At 31.9% G+C, this 22,322-nt stretch overlaps 1 protein-coding gene and 1 long non-coding RNA gene across 5 annotated transcripts in view; one reads left to right on the top strand and one right to left on the bottom strand.

Annotated features, from left to right (window-relative positions):
- Positions 1-22,322, top strand: part of LOC138697803 (uncharacterized) — a 285,016-nt gene that overhangs the window by 109,065 nt on the left and 153,629 nt on the right. Inside the window, exon 2 of one of the 4 annotated variants that reach the window (XR_011331616.1) lies at positions 10,257-12,347. The exons of the other annotated variants lie outside the window; for them this stretch is intronic. This is a non-coding gene — a long non-coding RNA (uncharacterized lncRNA). The remainder of the gene's footprint in view (positions 1-10,256; positions 12,348-22,322) is intronic. 4 annotated transcript variants of the gene reach the window in all.
- LOC138697801 (uncharacterized) lies at positions 471-20,907 on the bottom strand. Its single transcript, XM_069823315.1, has 2 exons — positions 20,884-20,907; positions 471-2,595 (listed from the first exon to the last, which is right to left on the bottom strand). The coding sequence occupies exon 2, from the start codon at positions 2,548-2,550 to the stop codon at positions 1,303-1,305; it is 1,248 nt and encodes a 415-aa protein (XP_069679416.1). The 5' UTR covers positions 2,551-2,595; positions 20,884-20,907; the 3' UTR covers positions 471-1,302.

Here is a 22,322-nt window from a genome sequence, read left to right as displayed (position 1 = left end):
ATTATTGTTTGATCATCTACGAAAAGAATTTTAACACTGACAATGTCTATAGTGAAGTTTTCCACTCAATGACAATAAAGATTGTTATTATTATTATTATTATTATTATTATTATTATTATTATTATTATTTTTACCGGTATTATTATTATCAATACTCCATGTGATCACTTGAAGTCATATTCTATTTATCAATCAATACCTAATTTTTTTCTGACATAGATAATGTCTGTGGTCATTGGAGATAAGTTTCACTGATAGTTACAACATATAGCGTATCTTTATAAGACGCAATTGCCTTTATCACACTAATAGCAATAGGATAGGCCTAGGTATATATTATGTTCCTATTGAAGCACAGAAAGTTGATTAGAAGTAGAGTCTTCACTTCTCTGCTCTCGCCCACCTTTCCAACGCGAAAATCAATCACATAATGTGTACTTTGTAATATTTTTATATAAAATACTGAGAGACAGATTTGTTCATTTTATTTATCCATAAAATGAAATAATCATGCTTGTAATGAAAATAAAACTGAAGTTACAAAACGGTTATTTAAAGTACCGTACAGACTGTGCTGATGGATACTGATAATTTATCATTTTATTTATTGTTTATAGGAAAAAAAATTGTATCACAAATCGGTATTTTCAGTTTTTGCAGTGTTACACACATATACAGAATATATATTAAGCATTTGTACATATACACACACATAAATACTTATTTGGTAGAGGACACACAAAAGTATCAGTTATGTGTAGTAAGCATATTTTCACTTGGAAAAAAATAGATGTCTTAATCCATTGATTTATATCATAGTGAAATATTGTTCACAAGTTTTCCAAATTTTCATATGCATAGCAATCTAGAATTAGTTGTATGCTTAATAAATAAAAGTAACTTGTACAAAAATTGAAGTTGGCACTACTACTGAATAAAAGAGTACTACTTTGTAGACACGAACTTTAAGTATATATACAGTATAATACAATTCAGTATAGTGCTGTAAGTTCATACTTAAATGTCCTTAACTTAAAAACCAAGTAATTCTGATTTGTATTACTTGTAACACACGCAAAGGAAGTTTTGATTCATTAAGTGATAGTGCCAACACAGTTTCGAAAAAAAAAACCCTTTGTTTTTTTTAGAGATAAGTTGTATAAAACTCATCTAAGTATCATATTACTGTTACATCCTTCAGTAGTAAAATAATATCTTAAACTTTTCACTAGTGAAATGTAAAGAAGTCTTTAGTGTTCTCTCTACATATATACTGTGTAATTGACAGTATTATTTCGCACTAAATCCAGCCTCTCTTTACGAAATCAATTATAAATTCTTTTGTTTTCCTCTTCTGAGCAGCATTGGGTTCAGGAAATACTGATGTTAAACCATCTATTTCTGAAAGTGACTGTGGTACATCGTTTGTGTCGGCACAAATGGGTGTCAGCATAAATAAAATGTGGTCAGCCTCTACTGGAGCATATGCATCAATTTCATTCAGTAATGACTGGAAAGTATATGCATTGGTATCGTACCCAGTGACTTTGAGACAGTCAGTGAAATTGTCATGATACAAACGTATGAGTTCGTCATAATGATTGCTAATTACTCCTTCTTCAGTACTTGTGTACAAGAAAAATATGAGATCTCTAACACATGATGAGTAATCCAGTATTTGGAAGTCAACGAATTTAATACCTACAGGAGTGTTCTCGTTATTTGGGTCGTACTTGAACATCATATTATTAACCCAGAAGTCTGCGTGAACAATTGTGGCATAGAGTTCACATGGGGGTAGTAACGACTTGTCAAGATGGCGTTGAATTCCCATGTTAATAGCTTGTAATACTCTATCTACATACATCTCACATTCAGGAATAATCTTAACATTATTAAGGAGCCTTGGTGTATTTGCTCTCATTTCTTCCTCACTGAAGTCAAGGTTGTGACGCCTACAGGCTTTCAAAACAGTATCTTTAAATACTTGCGGCTTCAGGATTTTTAGGGCTATGCTCATTGCATGGAAGCGTGCAAGCTGAGATACAACAAGTCTCGTGTGTGTGATATCGAGTCCCTTCTTTCGATCACCTAAGCGGTAATTCAGTGTTTTCAAATTCTCTAGAAGTAGTACAGCATTTTCATCAGCTTTCTCTCCTATTTCTTTAGACAAAGTTGTACGAGCACCATAGCATCTAGGAAATACATCGAGAAACTTTTCTTTTGGGACACATTTTTCTTTCTGTAGGTTCTCATATTCTTCTTTGACTGATATGTAGCAGAGAATTTCTTTCCAGGCTGTGTTTGGAGGATCAAATACTTTCCAAAGAAATCCAGGTGGAGGCACTAGCTTAGCAGCTAAATCGAGTTTGGTTCTGGTCGCTTTATCTTCTCCTTTGAGAATATTTACTTCGAGTGCTAGCATGGTGCTTCCATAATTCTCTCCAGGCTGTGTTAGAGGTTTTGATGTGAAGGATTCCACGATGACATCATTCCCTAGCTGAGGGCGTAGAAGAGATTCTAGATCCTGTCGGTTGATTTCTTGCATTGTGGTATGGAAATGTATAAGAAGTTTTTGTAAGTTGTAGTAAATCTGTAAAGCAAGACAACATACTATTTATTTACATTTTATGTAGTGAAAATTAGAGTAGCCCTTATTTTTCGACATTCGAAATTCTTTGCTCTCAACCCCTAACTTGTTCCAATGTATAAAATAGAGCTTCTTGCAAAATTTCACCTCAATCGAACTATTGTAATGTGATCCCCAAGGACCTTGAAATTTCAAATTTCTCTGAAAATTTGAAATTTCTTATTTAAAACCTTAGTATAATTTTATTTTACTTTAATTAATTTATTTGCTAGATGTCAAAATATTTAGTAAATGTAATTAAACACAGAATTACATTAAAAAACACTTAATGGAACAAATCGAAACAATAAGGATATAAATGTAACATAATGTAGATTTTAATCCTTCATTAAAATTACAACACCACTAGTGATGACTTAAGGAAATTTAAACAACAAACTGCATCTACTTTTGGTCATTAAGGAGAAGAAGGATGTCTTGAACCTCATGAAGTATTTTGAAATACCAGCATTAGGTAAAGAATTTTACAAAGATATTTTGGGCACAATTTACGTGTGGGTACTTCAGGAAAGAAACAATATATTTCAGGTGATCTGAGATAATATAGACTTTATTCCTTTTTATTGTGTGTGTGTGTGTGTGTTTTTTTTTTTTTCAGGTACCGTACTTTGTTCAAACTGTAATGTAAAGACAAAAAAATTAATGAAATATAGATTAAAATATAGTAATGTAAATGAAATACAAACTAAAAATAAAGTGTAAGCAAAAAGAGTGATTTAAAAATAGAGAAAAAAACTTAAGATTTAAATATTAAGAAACATGTCATGTTTTAACGTATTGGTGTTAGCAACTTTTTGAAAAAAAAAAACTAAATTTCGTACTCTCACTTTTCCATTTATAAATCTAAATTTTAAAATATTAATTACTTAATAGGAATAGTACATTAATAAAGAATATGGTAGTAAAAGAATAAAATATTCGAGATTAATACTTTTTGATCATATAAAAAACGTGTTTTCTGACAAATTTAGTATACTAAATTTTGCATTCTCACTTTTCCATTTGTAAATCTAAATTTTAAAATATTAATTAAATAGTAGCAATAGTGTCTTGATAAAGAATATGTTAGTAAAAGAATAAAATATTCAGGGTTAATACTTTTTGATCATACAAAAAATATATTTTCTGACAAATTTAGTTTGAGGTGTTTAGCAACTTTCGAAAAAACGCTCGTCAATTATGTAATGCTGCACAAAATAAATTGGCTGTATTTTCTGATAAGACAGATAATGAGCTCGGACCAGTTTGATTGCTACAATTACCAGTCACTTTATGAAGCTATCCAGGAAATTTCCCAGAACTAATTCTCAAATTCGTATTACTGCAATGTGTATGTGTTTATATTTATTCACACTGAAAATGAGTATATACGTGGTGGCAATGGTAACTAATTACACTCAATAATGACAATTAATAATAAACACAATTAATAAAAAGAATGCAATTAATAATACTACTACTACTACTACTACTACTACTACTACTACTACTACTACTACTACCGGTACTGCTGCTACTACTACTACTACTAGGGGAGAGTCGGGTAGTAATGGACATCGGGTAATATCGGACAGTGAGTTTCTTTCATCTACCACACGATGATAGTACCTAATTGATATGGTTACGTTTCTGTGATGTCGCACAGAGAAACGTAACCATGTCATTCAGGTACTACCATATGGTGGTAGATGAAAAAAACGCTCTGTCCGATACTACCCGACTCTCCCCTACTACTACTACTACTACTACTACTACTACTACTACTACTACTACTAATAATAATAATAATAATAATAATAATAATAATAATAATAATAATAATAATAACAGGAAGCATCCTACATTAAATGAAGCACGATCACTTAAAACAAAATTTAAAGTAAATCTAATTTGTATCTTAACCCTAAGTACGAACTAAAACCACGAGTATGATATGTTCATACTTGCACAAGTACCTTTCAGCACTACACTCATTTCGCTGACAACTAACTCACTGCACTAGAACTACGACACATTTCGCTGATTCTATCCTGTTTTTACTAACACTTCAAAAGCATTTCACTTTTCAAATACTTTGTATCACCACTATAAACTATAAAGCTTCACTGACAGAAACACACTTCACTTACACAACACACTTCATTGATACAACACACTTCAGTCTTCACAGACACAACACACTTCTTCACTGATACAACACTTCAAATAAAATATCAATTACACCCTTCAAATAGTGTGTATAATATACTACCGTCTATTAGTAAAGTCCTTAAGCCTATTTTTAAATACATTTTTAGTTACTGGTAAAGCCTTTAGTAAAGATAAAGCATTCCAGTCCCTGACAGTACGATTGAGAAAGTTAGATAGAAGTTAGCATGTTATAGTACTGTAGCCTACCTGTATTTGTTTCTCCTTGAGAAGTATTTCAATTCTTCTATCTTACTAAACAATATTCTGATTAGCAGGTGATAATATAAAGTTTCGTGAGAGTGATGACTTTCATAAATGATATCTCTGTGTACTTAAATGCATAATCAACGAGAGAAGTAATTCTATATTACGTTATTACGTACATAACAAGGTCTCGGTTAATTCTATTCTAAATGCAGTCAGTTATATAATGTTAAAGCTGTTATCACTTTCAAACAGTTGAAATTTCTTATTTAAGCATTAGATTGCATTGCGTTATTTGCCCATTCATAGTTCCAGTATACTGAGGGCCTTATCATCTCAAATTACCCTTTATGTATATTTTAATTTTATCTTGGTCTGTGTGGTTTTCTTCACTCGAATTAAGTATAGTGCTTCTTGCCAATCTATAAAGGGCAACCTGCCCAGTCATTACCGTGGTCCTTGCCATTGCATGCTACTGCGATCTCTTGGCATTTCACGAGGTTAAGATTTAGCTACACATACATTTAGTAATAACCCTTCTCACAATGGGTGCTGGAAGTGATACCCATTTTCTTTAACACTTAATTTACATCTTAAGAAATTACCATTCACATGCAACAATTCCTCTGCACTAATGATCCTAATTCCTCTTTGTCTATTTTAAGTATCTCTAGTATATGAGGAGTTGTTGCTTAGTTCACAAGATATCAGGTCTGGGGAATGAGGAGGTCACAAATTCCTGCTAACAATTCTGCACCCAAATATCCGGCTGCAATTTGGTCATGGATACATGAACAATATGAAGCTGTGTTATCCTGCTGAAAATTCGCTCTGAAACAGTACACGTATGTTAATTTATCAAAAAAAGAGTTGTAAAAAGTCTCTTTCTTTTTTCTTGATAGTGTCTTAATGAATGAACAGTTTAGTAATTTTATGATCATTGATGATATATCACACTCCAATTTTTTTCACTCTATATGCATTTCTGGATTCGCCCATACGTGCTACATGCCCTGTCCATCTCAAACGTCTGGACTTAATGTTCCTAATTATGTCAGGGGAAGAATAAAATGCAGTTCTGCGTTATGTAACTTTCTCCATTCTCCTGTAACTTCATCCCTCTATTAACAAATCAATAATTTAATTAAATATATAATAACTTAGATTTTTTTTTATTCTACAGACATTGAACATTAACACTTTTATTTATTGAAGAAACCTCCCTTATAACAAATTAATTTATTTACAATTCTGTATATTCGCTGCAAAATATTTCGTATCACATTTACCGGGATTCCTTTCTACGAGTCTTGCAGCATGTCCCAGAGTCTTTTTCAGGGTTGGACACACTTTCATCTCTCGATGATCCAATTTCACCTATAATAACTCGATTGAATGTAGATTTGGTGAATGGTCCATGATATTTAAATCTCCTATCCACTGTTGTTTTCAAGCTAGTTCTGGCACAGTTGAAAGGTATGTTTTGGATAATTTTCATATTGGACTAGAAATCTCCGCCCAATCATATACTTACCCGAGGGGCTGTACATATGCATAGCATAGTGTAGTACTCTTTTTCATTCAGTGTTCCACTACTTCTGTCGAGTTCATTTACAGCACTGGCTGAAAAACATCCCCACAACTTAACACCCTTCCATGATTCACCGTTAGTGTCATATAGTTTAAGTACATTCAGCTCGCATAAAGGAGCTGAGAATAGCAAAAAGAGTTTTACAGTGAATCCAGCAGGAAGAATAAATACGGTATGGGTCAGCAATTACAAATGGGATCGAGAGAAAAAGAAGAAACTGAAATAAGAAGTCAAAATTCTGCAAGAAATGGAAGGGATGAAGTAACATTAGCGACAACAAAAAATATAGATAACATCAGTGGGAAGAAGTAAGGGACAGAAAAGTTATAGTGTAAGAGGTTGGTGCATTAGTGAGAAAACATAGGAAAGTGATTAAGTGAAAATAGTGATGGTGACTGAAAAGACAGCAAGGCAAGGGAATAATAGTGATTAAAGATAAAAAAGTATGAGTAATAGCCAAGAAGCGGTGATAAGTAAATAGTGAAAAGTGTAGAAACTAATTCGTCTGAAAATATACAGATTAGATTAGTTGGAATATACATCTTGATTACACAAATTTTAACACCATATCACTTCGGAATATGTATTATATGTCTTTCTCGTGTTAAATTCTATCGTACCTGGTTAACATGTTTCGGTATGTTATTCTGAAGATGGTAAATAACAGACCGAAACATGCTAACCAGGTACCAGTACGATAGATTTTAACATGAGGAAGACATATAATACATATTCTGTAGTTGGAATAAGAAGTCAGTGAATGTTAGTGAGTCAAGTGAATAAACAGGAGGACAACTATGGAAGAGTTCAGCTTAAGGTAAATAATGTTGTGAACAATTAATAAGGAATTGAGAAAAGTGTACGTGCTCTCCAAGTTTACCCAAGGAAATGCCCCTGTTACTCATTTCTCTTAGAGGTTGAGTAGACCCCAGAGACATAGTGCAGCTGGAAGGATTAGATCAATGGAAAAACCCATGACCCCATTGGGAATCGAATCTACGACCTTTCGGCTTGCAGCGTTACCCATTAACCACAATGCTACCATGTGCCTCGTGCTGTATATCGCAAGTAATTATTAAGAAGTAATTGACACTGATGATATATACAAAAATTTTGAAAAAAAAAAAAGTTTCCATTTTACACTCATTTACAGTTACATATTTTTGCTCAAGCCAAACACGTTAATGCATTGACAATACTTTACAAGTTTATTCATTATTTCACTTTCATTAACATAGAATACAGACTTCACTATTAGGTGCTCCAACGTTGATTGAGAAGATGAACTGGGAGCAACAACGTTATTAGACGTACATCAACCTTGGAAAGAATGAACAAGTTTACGATGATATTGTGACAGCGACGTGAGATTCGAACTCACGACCAGCGTCCCGCAAGAAAGCAGATCGCGCGGAGCACAGAGGGACGGCGTGCGGCAGAGAGTAGTGGGGAAAGGGGCCTACACGCGAGGGGAGGCTGCGCGCGCAGCTGCTACTTAACGCAGTGAATGGGGAACGGACCTTCCCGACTATTCCAGAAGTGCGTCGAAGTGGAGATATCCAGATAATTTTCTACACACCTGTAGAAATTTCTCGCAACTATGATTTTGCTATAAAAGAAGAAACGCCAGCGAACTCGAGCAGAGTTTTTCAGTTGATTAGTCAGCCAGTCAGTGACTAAGCCAGAGCAAGCAAGCCAGTCTTGTGTACCGGAGTTCGACTCGAGTGTGCGTCCGCAACTGTATCAGCATCCGAAGGCCTGAGTTCGAGTGCAGTGGACCGCAGTTGGAGGGACCTGAGTTCGAGTGCAGTGGACCGCAGTTGGAGGGACCTGAGTTCGAGTACAGTGAACTGTCTCTGAAGGTCTGTGGTTCGAGATACTGTGAACTCGAGTGACTGAGCTAGAAGAACTGTGAACTGGGAACTGATAGTTCTGATTTGTAAATAGTGCTTTGTAAATATTAGTTAAGATTAACAGTTCATTGTTGTTCGTAATAGTCCAAGTAAATTGTCATTGCCGTCAGTGGAGTGCTATAACGAATACTGTGTTGAGTGAAAATTCTATTGTTGACGAGAGCGTTTAAGGTGATTGTAGAAAGGAATTATTGTTGGAAGAATAAACTCCTATTGTTGAGTTGAAATAAAATTCACAATATTGTAAACTACTTGTGCTTCCACTATAACTGAATGGTTTTCCATATTTCTTACAAAACACTGTTTTTCTCTCCGTCACCTTTCCGCAGTCATTTAATTTAAATCCGGAACTTTCACCAAGTTTTCCATGTAACAGTTCGTAAGCCATATCACAAAATCACAACACTGAGTACACTGACCTCTGAATAGCCAGCAATCACGCACAATCTTTGAAAGTGAACTAGGACCACCGAAAGCTGAGCTTTGACAGTTTCATAAACTACTAATGAACAAGTGCATGTGGATGAAACAGAAGTATTCAATTTTATTCTAAGAAATACAATTACTCTGATCTTTAACACTCTTCCAATTGTAAACTCCAGCTATTTTTTGGTGATTATTTTAACAAAATACAACATGTCCGCTAATAAAAAACAATATGTGGTATATCCTTTCTATAGTTCGTGAAACTAAGTGGTCGCCTAAGCTTAGTTTTCAAAGAGAATGCTAGCCTATTAAGGAGGGATTTGTGAGTAGTTGTATTGACAGTGTTATTGCTTTTAGCTTTCTGAAGCAAGAAAACATCATCAGTTTACAGTTTGCACTAATGACCTGTCAATCATAGCTTAAGAACTTACGGCAGAAAATGATTATAAAGATGTTGTGCTATATAGACTTCACAAGGCAGTTCTGTTTCCTTCACCACACGATAATTTTTAATCGGTTGAATTAATCAGTTTGATTAATCGGTTAAATCACTGCTTTTGTTATTATTATTATTATTATTATTATTATTATTATTATTATTATTATTATTTGAACAATCGTACATATACTGTTATCATCACTAAAGCTCACCTAAGATTGTAAGGCAGTTCACATATTTACACAGTTTTTCAGATATTGTTAATTTAAAGTTGGCTATATTTGATTTAATTATAAATAAAACGTAATACATTTGTATTCTATAATGTGCATCACAATATCGTAACTGTTAACTTCACCTCTTATAGTATTTCTTGTGAATATTTGAAAACAATATTATTGTCCTGTGTAAAAATAAATAAATAAGCGGACTCTGTATTTACGTAATTTCATGTATACCATTCACAAAATATTCCTTCATCGTCGTTTGTACAGTTTATTATTATTATTATTATTATTATTATTATTATTATTATTATTATTATTATGCTAGGTGTTATTTGATGAACAGAATTATTCATACAAAAGCGTTAAGTTGTGAATTAATATAAATTAGTCCTCTAGAATCATAACTCACGAAATCCAAAAAAAAAATATTTATTTTTTTAATAATTCATAAGCTTATACAGGGTGTTAAAAAATACGGGGCATAATTTCAAGTATGTATTTCTCACATGTAGACAATCAGAATAGTTAATTACAACATGTGTCCGGAAATGTTTTATTTCCGAGTTATGGCCTTCACAACATTGAAATTCACCGGAACGTTTTTCTTTCCGCAGGTCATTGTCATTACAGAAGATGTTCAAAATGTCCACCTCCTGCTTGAATATAGACCTCACATCGATGTCTCATTGACCTGCGAACACGATCCCAAACTCCAGGAGTTTATCTCGTCGAAATACAACATTTTGAATCCAAAAAAGTTTAAGTGATTTGTGCTTTCTGTATATCATGTGTAGAAACTATAAATTCATATTATTTTAGAATTTAATGGTGCTTAAATGCATCTTTTTGTAAATTAATTTCATTATCCCAAATTATTGCTTGGTCATCTACAAAAAGAATAATCAATATTCCATTTACCGGTATTCACTTGATGTCATATTCTATTTATCAGTCAATACCTAATTTTTTCTGACAAATAATGTCTGTGGTTCTTGCAGATAACATTTTACTGATAGTCGCAACCTATAGCTTATCTTTATAGGGCTCAATTTCCTTTGTTACATTGATTGCAATAGGATAGGTATAATCCTATTGAAGCACAGAAAGTTGATTAGAAGTAGAGTCTTCACTCCTCTGCTCTTGCCCACCCTCCCAACGCTAAAATTAGAGCACATAATCTGTAGTTTTTGATGTTTTTATATAAAATACTGAGAGACAGATCTGTTCATTTTATTTATCTGTAAAATGAAATAATCATGCTTATAATGAGAATAAAACCAAGGTTACAAAACGGTTACTTAAAGTACAGGCTATGCTAATGAATACTGATCATTTATCATTGTATTTATTATTTATAGGAAAAAAACTTGTATCACAAATCGGTATTTTCAGTTTTTGCAGTATTTCACACATATACAGCATAGGCTATATACGAAGCATTTTGTACATATATACACATACATATGGTATGTATTTGGTAGAGGGCACACAAAAATAAGAGTTATATGTAGTAACCATACTTTCACTCAGAAAAAAAAAATAGATTTTTTTATTTTATTGATTCATATCTTAGTAAAATATGATTCACAATATTTCCAAATTTTTATAGTGATGTAGAATTAGTTGTATCAGTGGCATAACTTTCACTCCTGCAGACTCCGTGTTGCGGGGGCCCCTAGGCCAGGGAGGCTTGAAAACATTCAGTGGTTACTGATGCATATTTGGAAATGAGTTCGAATTACAGTTCGAGGCCTACATTATGTATTTTCTGCAACACATAGCCATTCTTTTTACTCTCTGGCATATGGAAATCTGTGGTAATGACTGCCATCACAGGACCCGAGGATGTGCATACGATGATCCAACTGGCAGTACTTCGCATCATACACTGCCATCGATTGTCTCAGTAGACTCGTCCACAACCATACTGCAGTGATGCCAATGTTGAAAATGTGACAGAGTGATTTTTATCGATGGAGACATTGTTTCTCATGGTGTATTTTCATGTCATCAGGTTGCCAGCCGTAGTCACAGCATATAAACAGTAAACGCACATTGAAATAAAGAAGTTTTGTATAGCAGCACGTCTGCTTGTTACTAGATTTAATTCATTTTTCTCGTGTTTTGTGACAATCCTAGATCATATATGTAACAGATAACTTATCACTATGTTAAAATCGGCAGCACTTTGAAGAGAACAACTGCCAGGATCGCCACCCGTCCGCCATAAACGAACACGAGATGGCAGTACAGTCGCTAATGCAATTCAAATGGGAATTATGACGTGACTCCTTATGTAACAACTAGATGGCAACTGACAAAAGTTAACGTCAAAGCCTATAAGACCGACCTATCTGGGTATATATGATCTAGGGTGACAATGAAACATTTTAAAAGTAATTATGAACGTTAAAGTGATGCAGAAAAACTCAAAAGGAAAAAACTTGAAAAATATGTTTCGAAATTGACTAAAATAGACTGAGTATTTTGACGAAGTAGTGAAACACAGACTACCTGTGGTGGGACGAATCCCAGTGTTCAAGTACCATGACTCAAGAAAGACTTAGTGTTCTGACTGTATTAAGTATTGAATGTGAAAAGGCCCAAAGACTTGATCTACACGATTTGATTGAGTCATTTGCTTCTCAAAAGGCAAGAAGAGGAAAGCACTTGTTGAACTAAGTTTCACATTAAATTTATCTTAGGTAGGCCTATTATTGTGTAATTATAGTCTGAGTAAAATAGAAGTTATATCATTTAAATTTTTTTCAGTTCTGTTCACTTAATTTTGTTTAAAAATGGAGTATTTTGCTATGCTAAATTGTTTGATTCAAATTAGATGTAAAAAATAAAATTATGAAAATATAAAAAATGGCAGTAAGGAAAGGGGCCCAGATTATCATTTTTGCTGGAGGGGCCAGTTATGAAAAGTTACGCCACTTAGTTGTATGTTTAATAAATAGGAGTAACTTTTACAAAAATTGAAGTATGCACTAATACTGAATAAAAGAGTGCTATTTTGTACTATATATATGAGCTAATGTGCTATATACAGTATAATACAAATTCAGTATAGTGCTACCATAATTTCAGACTTAAATGTCCTTAACTTAAAAACCAAGTAATTCTGATTTGTATTACTTGTAACATATGCAAAGGAAATTATGATTCATTAACTTTAGTGCCAACAACACAGTTTCGAAACAACTCTTTTGTTCTTTGTACAGATAAGTTGTATAAAACTTATCTAAGAATCATATTACTGTTACATTCTTCAGTAGTAAAATAATAATATCTTAAACTTTTCACTAGTGAAATGTAAAGAAGGCTTTAGTATTCTCTCTACATATGTGCTGTATAATTGACAGTACCGATATCCAGCGGTGTGCGGTGTTCATGTTTTCGGGGAAGCGATTCCATTGAAACACTGTATGTAGGCAACAGGCATCGAAGCCCAGTCGAGCAATGGCATACATACAGGCACAGCTTCCCTTCATGTCACGGTACCACATGCCACTGCCAGTATCATTTCGCACTAAATCCAACCTCTCTTTACAAAATCGATTATAAATTCTTTTGTTTTTCTCTTCTGAGCAGCATTGGGTTGAAGAAATTCTGATGTGAAACCATCTATTTCTGAAAGTGACTGTGGTACATCGTTTGTGTCGGCACAAATGGGTGTCAGCATAAATAAAATGTGATGAGCCTCTACTGGAGCATATGCATCAATTTCATCCAGTAATGACTGGAAAGTATATGCACTGGTATCGTACCCAGTGACTTTGAGACAATCAGTGAAATTGTCATGATACAAACGTATGAGTTCGTCATAATGATTGCGAATTACTCCTTCCTCTGTACTTGTGTACAAGAAAAAAATGAGATCTCTAACACATGATGAATATATGATTATTTGGAAGTCAACGAATTTAATACCTACAGGAGTATTCTCGTTATTTGGATCGTACTTGAACATCATATTATTAACCCAGAAGTCTGCGTGAACAATTGTGGCATAGAGTTCACATGGGGGTAGTAACGACTTGTCAAATTGGCATTTAATTCCCATGTTAATAGCTTGTAATACTCTATCTACATACATCTCACATTCAGGAACAATCTTGACACTATTAAGGAGCTTTGGTGTATTTGCTCTCATTTCTTCCTCATTTATGTCAAAATTGTGAGGCCTACAGGCTCTCAAAACAGTGTCTTTAAATACTTGTGGCTTCAGGTTTTTTAGAGCTATGCTGATTGCATGGAAGCGTGCAAGCTGAGAAACAGCAAGTCTCGTGTGTGTGAGGTCGAGTCCCTTCTTTCGATCACCTAAGTGGTAATTCAGTGTTTTCAAATTCTCTAGAAGTAGTACAGCATTTTCATCAGCTTTCTCTCCTATTTCTTTTGACAGTGTTGTGCGAGCTCCATAGCATCTAGGAAATACATCGAGAAACTTTTCTTTTGGGACACATTTTTCTTTCTGTAGTTTCTCATATTCTTCTTTGACTGATATGTAGCAGAGAATTTCTTTCCAGGCTGTATTTGGAGGATCAAATATTTTCCAAAGAAATCCAGGTGGAAACACTAGCTTAGCAACTAAATCGAGTTTGCTTCTGGTGGCTTTATCATCTCCTTTAATAATATTCACTTCGAGTGCTAGCATGGTGCTTCCATAATTCTCTCCAGGCTGTGTTAGAGGTTTTGATGTAAAGGATTCCACGATGACTTCATTCCCTAGCTGAGGGCGTAGAAGAGATTCTAGATCCTGTTGGTTGATATCTTGCATTGTGGTATGTAAATGTATAAGAAGTTTTTGTAATTAGTTTTAAATCTGTAAACAACAAAACAACATAGTATTTATTTACATTTTATGTAGTGAAAATTAGAGTGGCCCTTATTTTTCGACATTCGAAATTCTTTGCTCTCAACCCCTAACCTTGTTCTAATGTTTTAAAATAGAGCTCCTTGCAAAATTTCACCTCAATCGAACTATTGTAATGTGATCCCCAAGGATCTTGAAATTTCAAATTTCTCTGAAAATGTAAAATTTCTTATTTGAAGTTTTAGTATAATTTTATTTTATTTTCATTTATTTATTTGCTAGATGTCAAAATATTTAGCAAATGTCATAAATCATTATAAATGGAATACAATCTAGGTCCCCTTGATTGAGATAAAATTTCGTGCTGATGGGGGATTCCATACATAATATTGTTGAAGATAATAATCTAAGTATGGAGCAAAAATTGAAACCAAAGAAAAACACAGAATTACATTAAAATCACTTAATGAAACAAATTAAAACAATAAGAATATAAATGTAACATAATGCAGATTTTAATCGTTATTAAAATTACAATCCCACTAATGATGACTTAAGGAAAATCAAACAACAAAGTAGGCCTACTGCAGCTACTTTGCTACTTATGGTCATTAAGGAGAAGAAGGATGTCTTGAATCTCATGAAGTATTTTGAAATACCAGCATTAGGTAAAGAATTTTACAAAGATATAACTGAAGATTCACATTAAATTGAATGTTTGGTTGGAAAAAACAGAATATCCAGGCACCTGTGTTTGAGAAACTCCATAACAATTTTCCTTATTTTACACTAATAAGGATATTTTGATTGGTTCTCACTGTTACTTGGAGACTCTCAATATTTTGGGCATAAATTTACGTGCGGGTACTTCAGGAAAGAAATAATATATTTAAATTTATTTTAGCAAATATAGACTTTATTTCTTTTTATTGTGTTTGTTTTACTTTGCGGGTAGGCTACTTTGTTCAAACTGTAATGTAAAGACGAGAAATTAATTAACTTATTTTATTTTATTTATTTTGCTAATAATTGTAACATAAAATATAATATATACAGAAAAACTTTAGCTCGTCCCAGAAAGAGTAGAACTCATGCTCAGGGGCGGATTCCTGAATTGAAATTAAGAAGTATATAGTAGTAGTATTTATTCCATATTTATAAACCCTATTTTACATATAGTATATTAGGGTTATATTTTAAACTAATCATAACAAATTGAAACTTACAGACTACCTTACAATAAATATACACTTGTAAGAGTGTAACATATATAAATTAATTAGATTAATGCCTTGAAATTACAGTCGAAAAACATAGAGAATTTAACATGAATAGCATGTTGCACTTATAGATAATATTATGACACTTAGCTAATATACACACATACATACATACATACATACATACATACATACATACATACAAACATACATACATACATACATACATACATACATACATACATACATACATACATACATACATACATACATACATACATACATACATACATAGGTACATTAATACATGCATGCATACTTACGTATGTAGAGACATAACATATAGATACATACGGTGAATAAATATTAATTTGATTGAAGGCTTGAAATTATAATCGAAATACCTAGAGAATTTAACATGAATAGACATGTTGAACTTGTAGATCATATTAAGACATTTCGCTAAAATATGTACATTTGTAGACATAAAATAACAACATGTAGACATATATTTATAAATATGCACATACATACATACATACATACATACATACATACATACATACATACATACATACATACATACATACATACATACATACACTCACACACAGATATATATATATATATATATATATATATATATACACAGCAAGATGTACGTCAGAAGTATATAATACAATTTGTTCTATGTCTACTACACAATAAGAATATATAAATTTAAATTTACAATTTTTATAAAATCCATACATAAGTTTTTAAATTTAATACTAGAACTATTAGAATTGACAAGATTAGGATATTTAAATATAAATTTGTTATATATTCTTGGACCTAAATTACTACTATGATTAAATACTGTAGCAGTGTTGAATTTTGGTTGAAACAATCGTAAAGAATTCATACCTTTTGTTTCATAACTGTTAGAATACAATTCAAAATTGTTTCGATTTTTATGTATGAATTTTATTAATACAATATAATAACTTTGTCTTTTGTTAAGAACATTAAAGTCTAAAAACAATTTTTGAGATGGAAAATCAATAGGTTTATGAAGACATATTTTAATTATTTTCTTCTGTAATAAATAAAGTGGATTAAAATTGGATTTAAATTAGCTACCCCATCCTATAATTCCATACATAATTACCGATTGAAATAAAGTTAAGTATATTGTGCGTAATAAACTTATTGACAAGTAATTCCTCAATAAAACAAAATAGTATATTATTTTACGTAATTTATTACAAAGGTAATTAATGTGTTTGTTCCATTTTAAGTGATTGTCGAAAATTATGCCTAAATACTTAACTTCATAGGACTCCTTAATAATCGGACATTTGCACTCTATAAGACAGCAATCAGAATTATGTAATTTAATGTGGTACTTAATATAGATGTAGGATGTTTGTTACATTTTTCAGATAATGAGAATGGAATAATTATGGTTTTATTTTCGTTGGTAGAAAGATAATTGTCAAATCATTTTTTTTATTAATTTAAGTCCATTATTTGAATTGTTATATGCATCCTACCAGGTTTTTCCACCAAAAAGTAAAACAGTGTCATCTGCATAAGAATAATGAACACCATTGTAAAGTTGTAAGTCAATTTTTAATAAGTCATTAATATATATTAAAAATGAAATAGGGACTAGAACTGTGCCTTGGGGTACACCTATATTAATAATTGAAGGTTCACTTGAATAATTGTCAATTTTAGTTATTTGAATTCTGTCGTTGAGATAGGATTTTATTAAGTTTAAAGCATTACGTTTGATTCCTAGGAAGTCTAATTTCTCAATTAAGATCTCGTTTGACTTATGCGCAGGAAAATACCAATACATTTGTTACCTTGATCAAATTCTCTAACAATTTTTTTAGTAACTTGATATATTGCATTACCTGTACTGAAATTTTTTCGAAAACCGAATTGATTATCACTTAATATATTATGTTTATCAATATAATTCATTAATCGAACTTTAATCCATTTTTCTAGTAATTTTGAAATACATGAAAGTAATGATATTGGTCTATAATTGTTCATATTTCTTTTGTCTCCTGTTTTAAAAATAGGCTTCACAATTGCATTTTTAAATTTATTTAGGAATTTGCTATTTAGAAAAAAAAATTAAAAATATGAGTTATAACCATCTTAAGTATTTTAAGTATTTTAAGTATTTTAGCACTTATGTTATCAGGACCAGGTGATACATTATTTTTTAAAGTTTTGGCTATATTGATTATTTCGTGATTTGTTACAGGGTAAAGATACATACAAAAATTTACTGAAGTTACATTGCTAAGAAAATTGTTATTTTTTATAGATGATACAATATCCAAGCCAATGTTTGTAAAATACGAGTTAAATTCTGTTGCAATATCTTTTTTATCACTTAAGATTAAACCTTTTCGAGAAACAATCTCATTAAAATGTTCTTTTTTATTTACTTCAATATTTTCCGCTTCTCGCACAGTTTGCCAAAACATTTTAGTATTATTGCTATATTTTTCTAATTTGATAGAGAAATAATTAGCTTTCGCTCTCTTTATTACATTAGATAATATGTTACGAAATTTTTTAATGTTTTTTTTTTTTTTTAATAATATTAAATGGTTCTTTTCTTAGTTTGCTTGCGAGTTTGTCTCTCGTACGGATTGATTTAACTATACCATGGTTTAATCTTTTTAAGCTCACTGGAAACTTTTTTAGTAGTTTTATATGTGTGCTTTATGATATTCATATTTAAAATTTGGTAAAAAAATTCGATACCATTATCGGGATCATTACAACTCATTACAGTATCCCATGTTTCATTACTTATATCTGACAATAGGTCATCATAATTGATATTACTGTTATATTTATAAGTTTCAGAGTCTTCAAAATCTACTTTATTAATAAATGTAATTAAAACAGTAGTAGTGTAATGGTCAGTAATATTGCTATGATATACACTTGGTATAAATTCAAGTAGTTTGTTATGTAATCTTCATCTTACGATGTTTGGTGATGTATACACGTCCCTTGATGTGACATATTAATGAATTTAAATACTATTATAGTCACAATCATGCCATTTCTTTCATGCCATGGCATGATTGTGACTATAATAGTATTTAAATTCATTAGTTTGTTATGGTTTTAAAGAAAATATGATTAAGACATTTTTCGACTGTGGTCTAGTTATGGATTTTAGTAATTTGTAAAAACCAAATTCATACATAATATTCATATATTTATGCCCTAAGTCATCCATAGTCATCTTTTATTTGAATGTTAATATCACCAACTATAATGTAGTTATTAACTTTTTTCTTGTTTATTAGAAAGCTTTCTACTTCATTTATAAATTCAGCTTTGTTTAAATTGGGGGATCTATATATTGCCGTTAACTCAATAATAGTATTGTTAAATTAAATTTAAAATGTAGTAAGTTATACAATTTGAATTTAAAATTTCAATGTCCGAAGCTGACACTTCAATATAATTTCTAAAATACACTACATTTATTATATTTACAAACTTAATTAACTTATTATAATTTTGTATATCAAAACCTATATCATAACGAAGCCAAGTTTCAGTAAGTACTATTATGTCAAAATTAAAAGAAAAGTATTGTAAGAAGACACAAAATTCAGAAAAATTCTTTTTTATACTACGAATGTTTAAATGAATCAGTTTTAAGTTAAGATGTTTACAGTTAGCAATATAATTATCAAAGTTAAGTATGTCATTAAATTTTTTTTGTGTTACACTTGATATAATAATTATCTACATTGTTATATAGCTTGCTGTTATTATTGTTATCAATGATGACGGTTAAATATAAATAATATAATGAAAATAATCAAGAGGTGTAATGTCTAACAATTAAAATTTTTCGAGATCATAGTAATCAAACACTGTACTGGGAATTTTCATTTTTCCTAACAAAACTTTTGCAGAATTTAACCCAAGTGAATTTGTAACCTCTTTCTCTGGCAGTAAGTTTTGTCTTGTTGAACAGATTTTGCATGAACGGCGTAAGATGATTCGAAGCTGTGACCAAACCAGGCTGGAATTGTTGACAAATTATTTGAGTTGGAAGGCCGAATCCTTCTTTGTTATTTTAAGCCTCTTCTCGGAAACTGCTTCGTCATAGACTTGAACGTTTAGCAAACAGCACAAAAATTGGTCTTGATTTCCCAGGGCGTGTCGGCAGTCTGTGTGTAACACTAACATCTCCAAAACAACCATCTGCACCAATGTAGAAACGGTCTTTACGATTTCATTCACGATTCATTATTAGTAGAGGGAACACCATATAACACAATATTGTCCCTGCGGTTGTACTGTTCCAAATCCTGAAGTCGAACACCTAGTTCTTTGATCTCATGTTTCAAGAAGTCGTTTTCTTTTCGCACTTCTTTTAACTCAACTTTTTCATTATTTATTTCACTTAATAAACAGTCAAACTTCGATGACATGAAGTCGATAGATTTCTTTATAAAATACAGTATAGTAATGTAAATGAAATACAAACTAAAAATAAAGTGTAAGCAAAAAGAGTGATTTAAAAATAGAGAAAAAAACTTAAGATTTAAATATTAAGAAACATGTCATGTTTTAATATATTGGCGTTAGCAACTTTTGGGAGGGGGGGATAGTAAATTTCGTACTCCCACTTTTCCATTTATAAATCTAAATTTTAAAATAGTAATTACATAATAGGAAGAGCACATTAATCAAGAATATGATAGTAAAATAATAAAATATTCGGAGTTAATACTTTTTTATCATATAAAAAACATATTTCCTGATAAATTTAGTTTAGTAAATTTCTTATTCTCACTTTTTCATTTATAATTCTAAATTTTAAAATATTAATTACATAATAGCAATAGTGGCTTAATAAAGAATATGATAATAAAAGAATAAAATATTCAGGGTTAATACTTTTTGATCATATAAAAAAATATATTTTCTGACAAATTTAGTTTGAGGTGTTTAGCGACTTTCGAAAAAATGCTCCTCAATTATGTATTGCTGCACGAAATAAATTGCTTGTATTTTCTGATAAGAGGGGTAATGAGCTCAGACCAGTTTGATTGCTACAATTACCAGTCACTGTATGAAGCTATCCAGGAAATTTCACAGAACTAATTCACAAATTCGTATTACTGCGACAGAAGTTAGCATGTTATAGTACTGTACCTGTATTTGTTTCTCCTTGAGCAGTAGGCTATTTCAATTCTTCTATCTTACTAAACAAGATTCTGATTAGCAGGTGATAATATAAAGTTTCGTGAGGGTGATGATTTTCATAAATGATATCTCTGTGTACTTACATGCGTAATCAGTGAGAGAAGTAATTCTATATTACGTTATTACGTACATAACAAGGTCTCGGTTAATTCTATTCTAAATGCAGTCAGTTATATAATGTTAAAGCTGTTATCACTTTCAAACAGTTGAAATTTCTTATTTAAGCATTAGATTGCATTGCGTTATTTGCCCATTCATAGTTCCAGTATACTGGGGGTCTTATCATCTCAAATTACCCTTCATGTATATTTTAATTTTATCTTGGTCTGTGTGGTTTTCTTCACTTGAATTAAGCGTAGTGCTTCTTGTCAATCTATAAAGGGCAACCTGACCAGTCATTACCGTGGTCCTTGCCATTGCATGCTACTTCGATCTCTTGGCATTTCACGAGGTTAAGATTTAGCTACACATACATTTATTTATTTATTTTTTATTGGGTTATTTTACGACGCTGTATCAACATCTAGGTTATTTAGCGTCTGAATGAAATGAAGGTGATAATGCCGGTGAAATGAATCCGGGGTCCAGCACCGAAAGTTACCCAGCATTTGCTCGTATTGGGTTGAGGGAAAACCCCGGAAAAAAACCTCAACCAGGTAACCCGGGCCACCTGGTTTCGAGGCCAGACGCGCTGACCATTACTCCACAGGTGTGGACACACATACATTTAGTAATAACCCTTCTCACAATGGCTGCTGGAAGTGATACCCATTTTCTTTAACACATAATTTACATCTTAAGAAGTTACCATTCACATGCAACTATTCCTCTGCACTAATGGGCCTAATTCCTTCTTTGTCTATTTTAAGTATCTCTAGTATATGAGGAGTTGTTGTTTAGTTCACAAGATATCAGGTCTGGGGAATGAGGAGGTCATAAATTCCTGCTAACAATTCTGTACCCAAATACCCCGCTCTAATTTGGTCATGGATACATGAACAATATGAAGCTGTGTTATCTTGCTGAAAATTCACTCTGAAACTATACACGTATGTTAATTTATCAAAGAAGAGTTCTAAAAAGTCTCTTTCTTTTTTCTTGATAGTGTCTTCAAAAAGCCATATGACTCGGTTAAGAGAGAAGTTTTATATAACTTTCTTATTGAATTTTGTATTTCCAAGAAACTAGTTCGATTAATTAAAATGTGTCTCAGTGAAACTTACAGCAGAGTCCGTATAGGCCAGCTTCTGTCTGATGCTTTTCCAATTCACTGCGGGCTAAAGCAAGGAGATGCACTATCACCTTTACTTTTTAACTTCGCTCTAGAATATGGCTTTAGGAAAGTTCAGGCTAACAGACAGGGTTTGGAATTGAACGGGTTACATCAG

The sequence above is a fragment of the Periplaneta americana genome, chromosome 4 (assembly GCF_040183065.1).
Source record: "Periplaneta americana isolate PAMFEO1 chromosome 4, P.americana_PAMFEO1_priV1, whole genome shotgun sequence".
Taxonomy (NCBI): Eukaryota; Metazoa; Arthropoda; class Insecta; order Blattodea; family Blattidae; genus Periplaneta; species Periplaneta americana.
The sequence above is the reverse complement of the archived record's forward strand: the minus strand, read 5'-3'. Positions and strand labels throughout refer to the sequence as shown.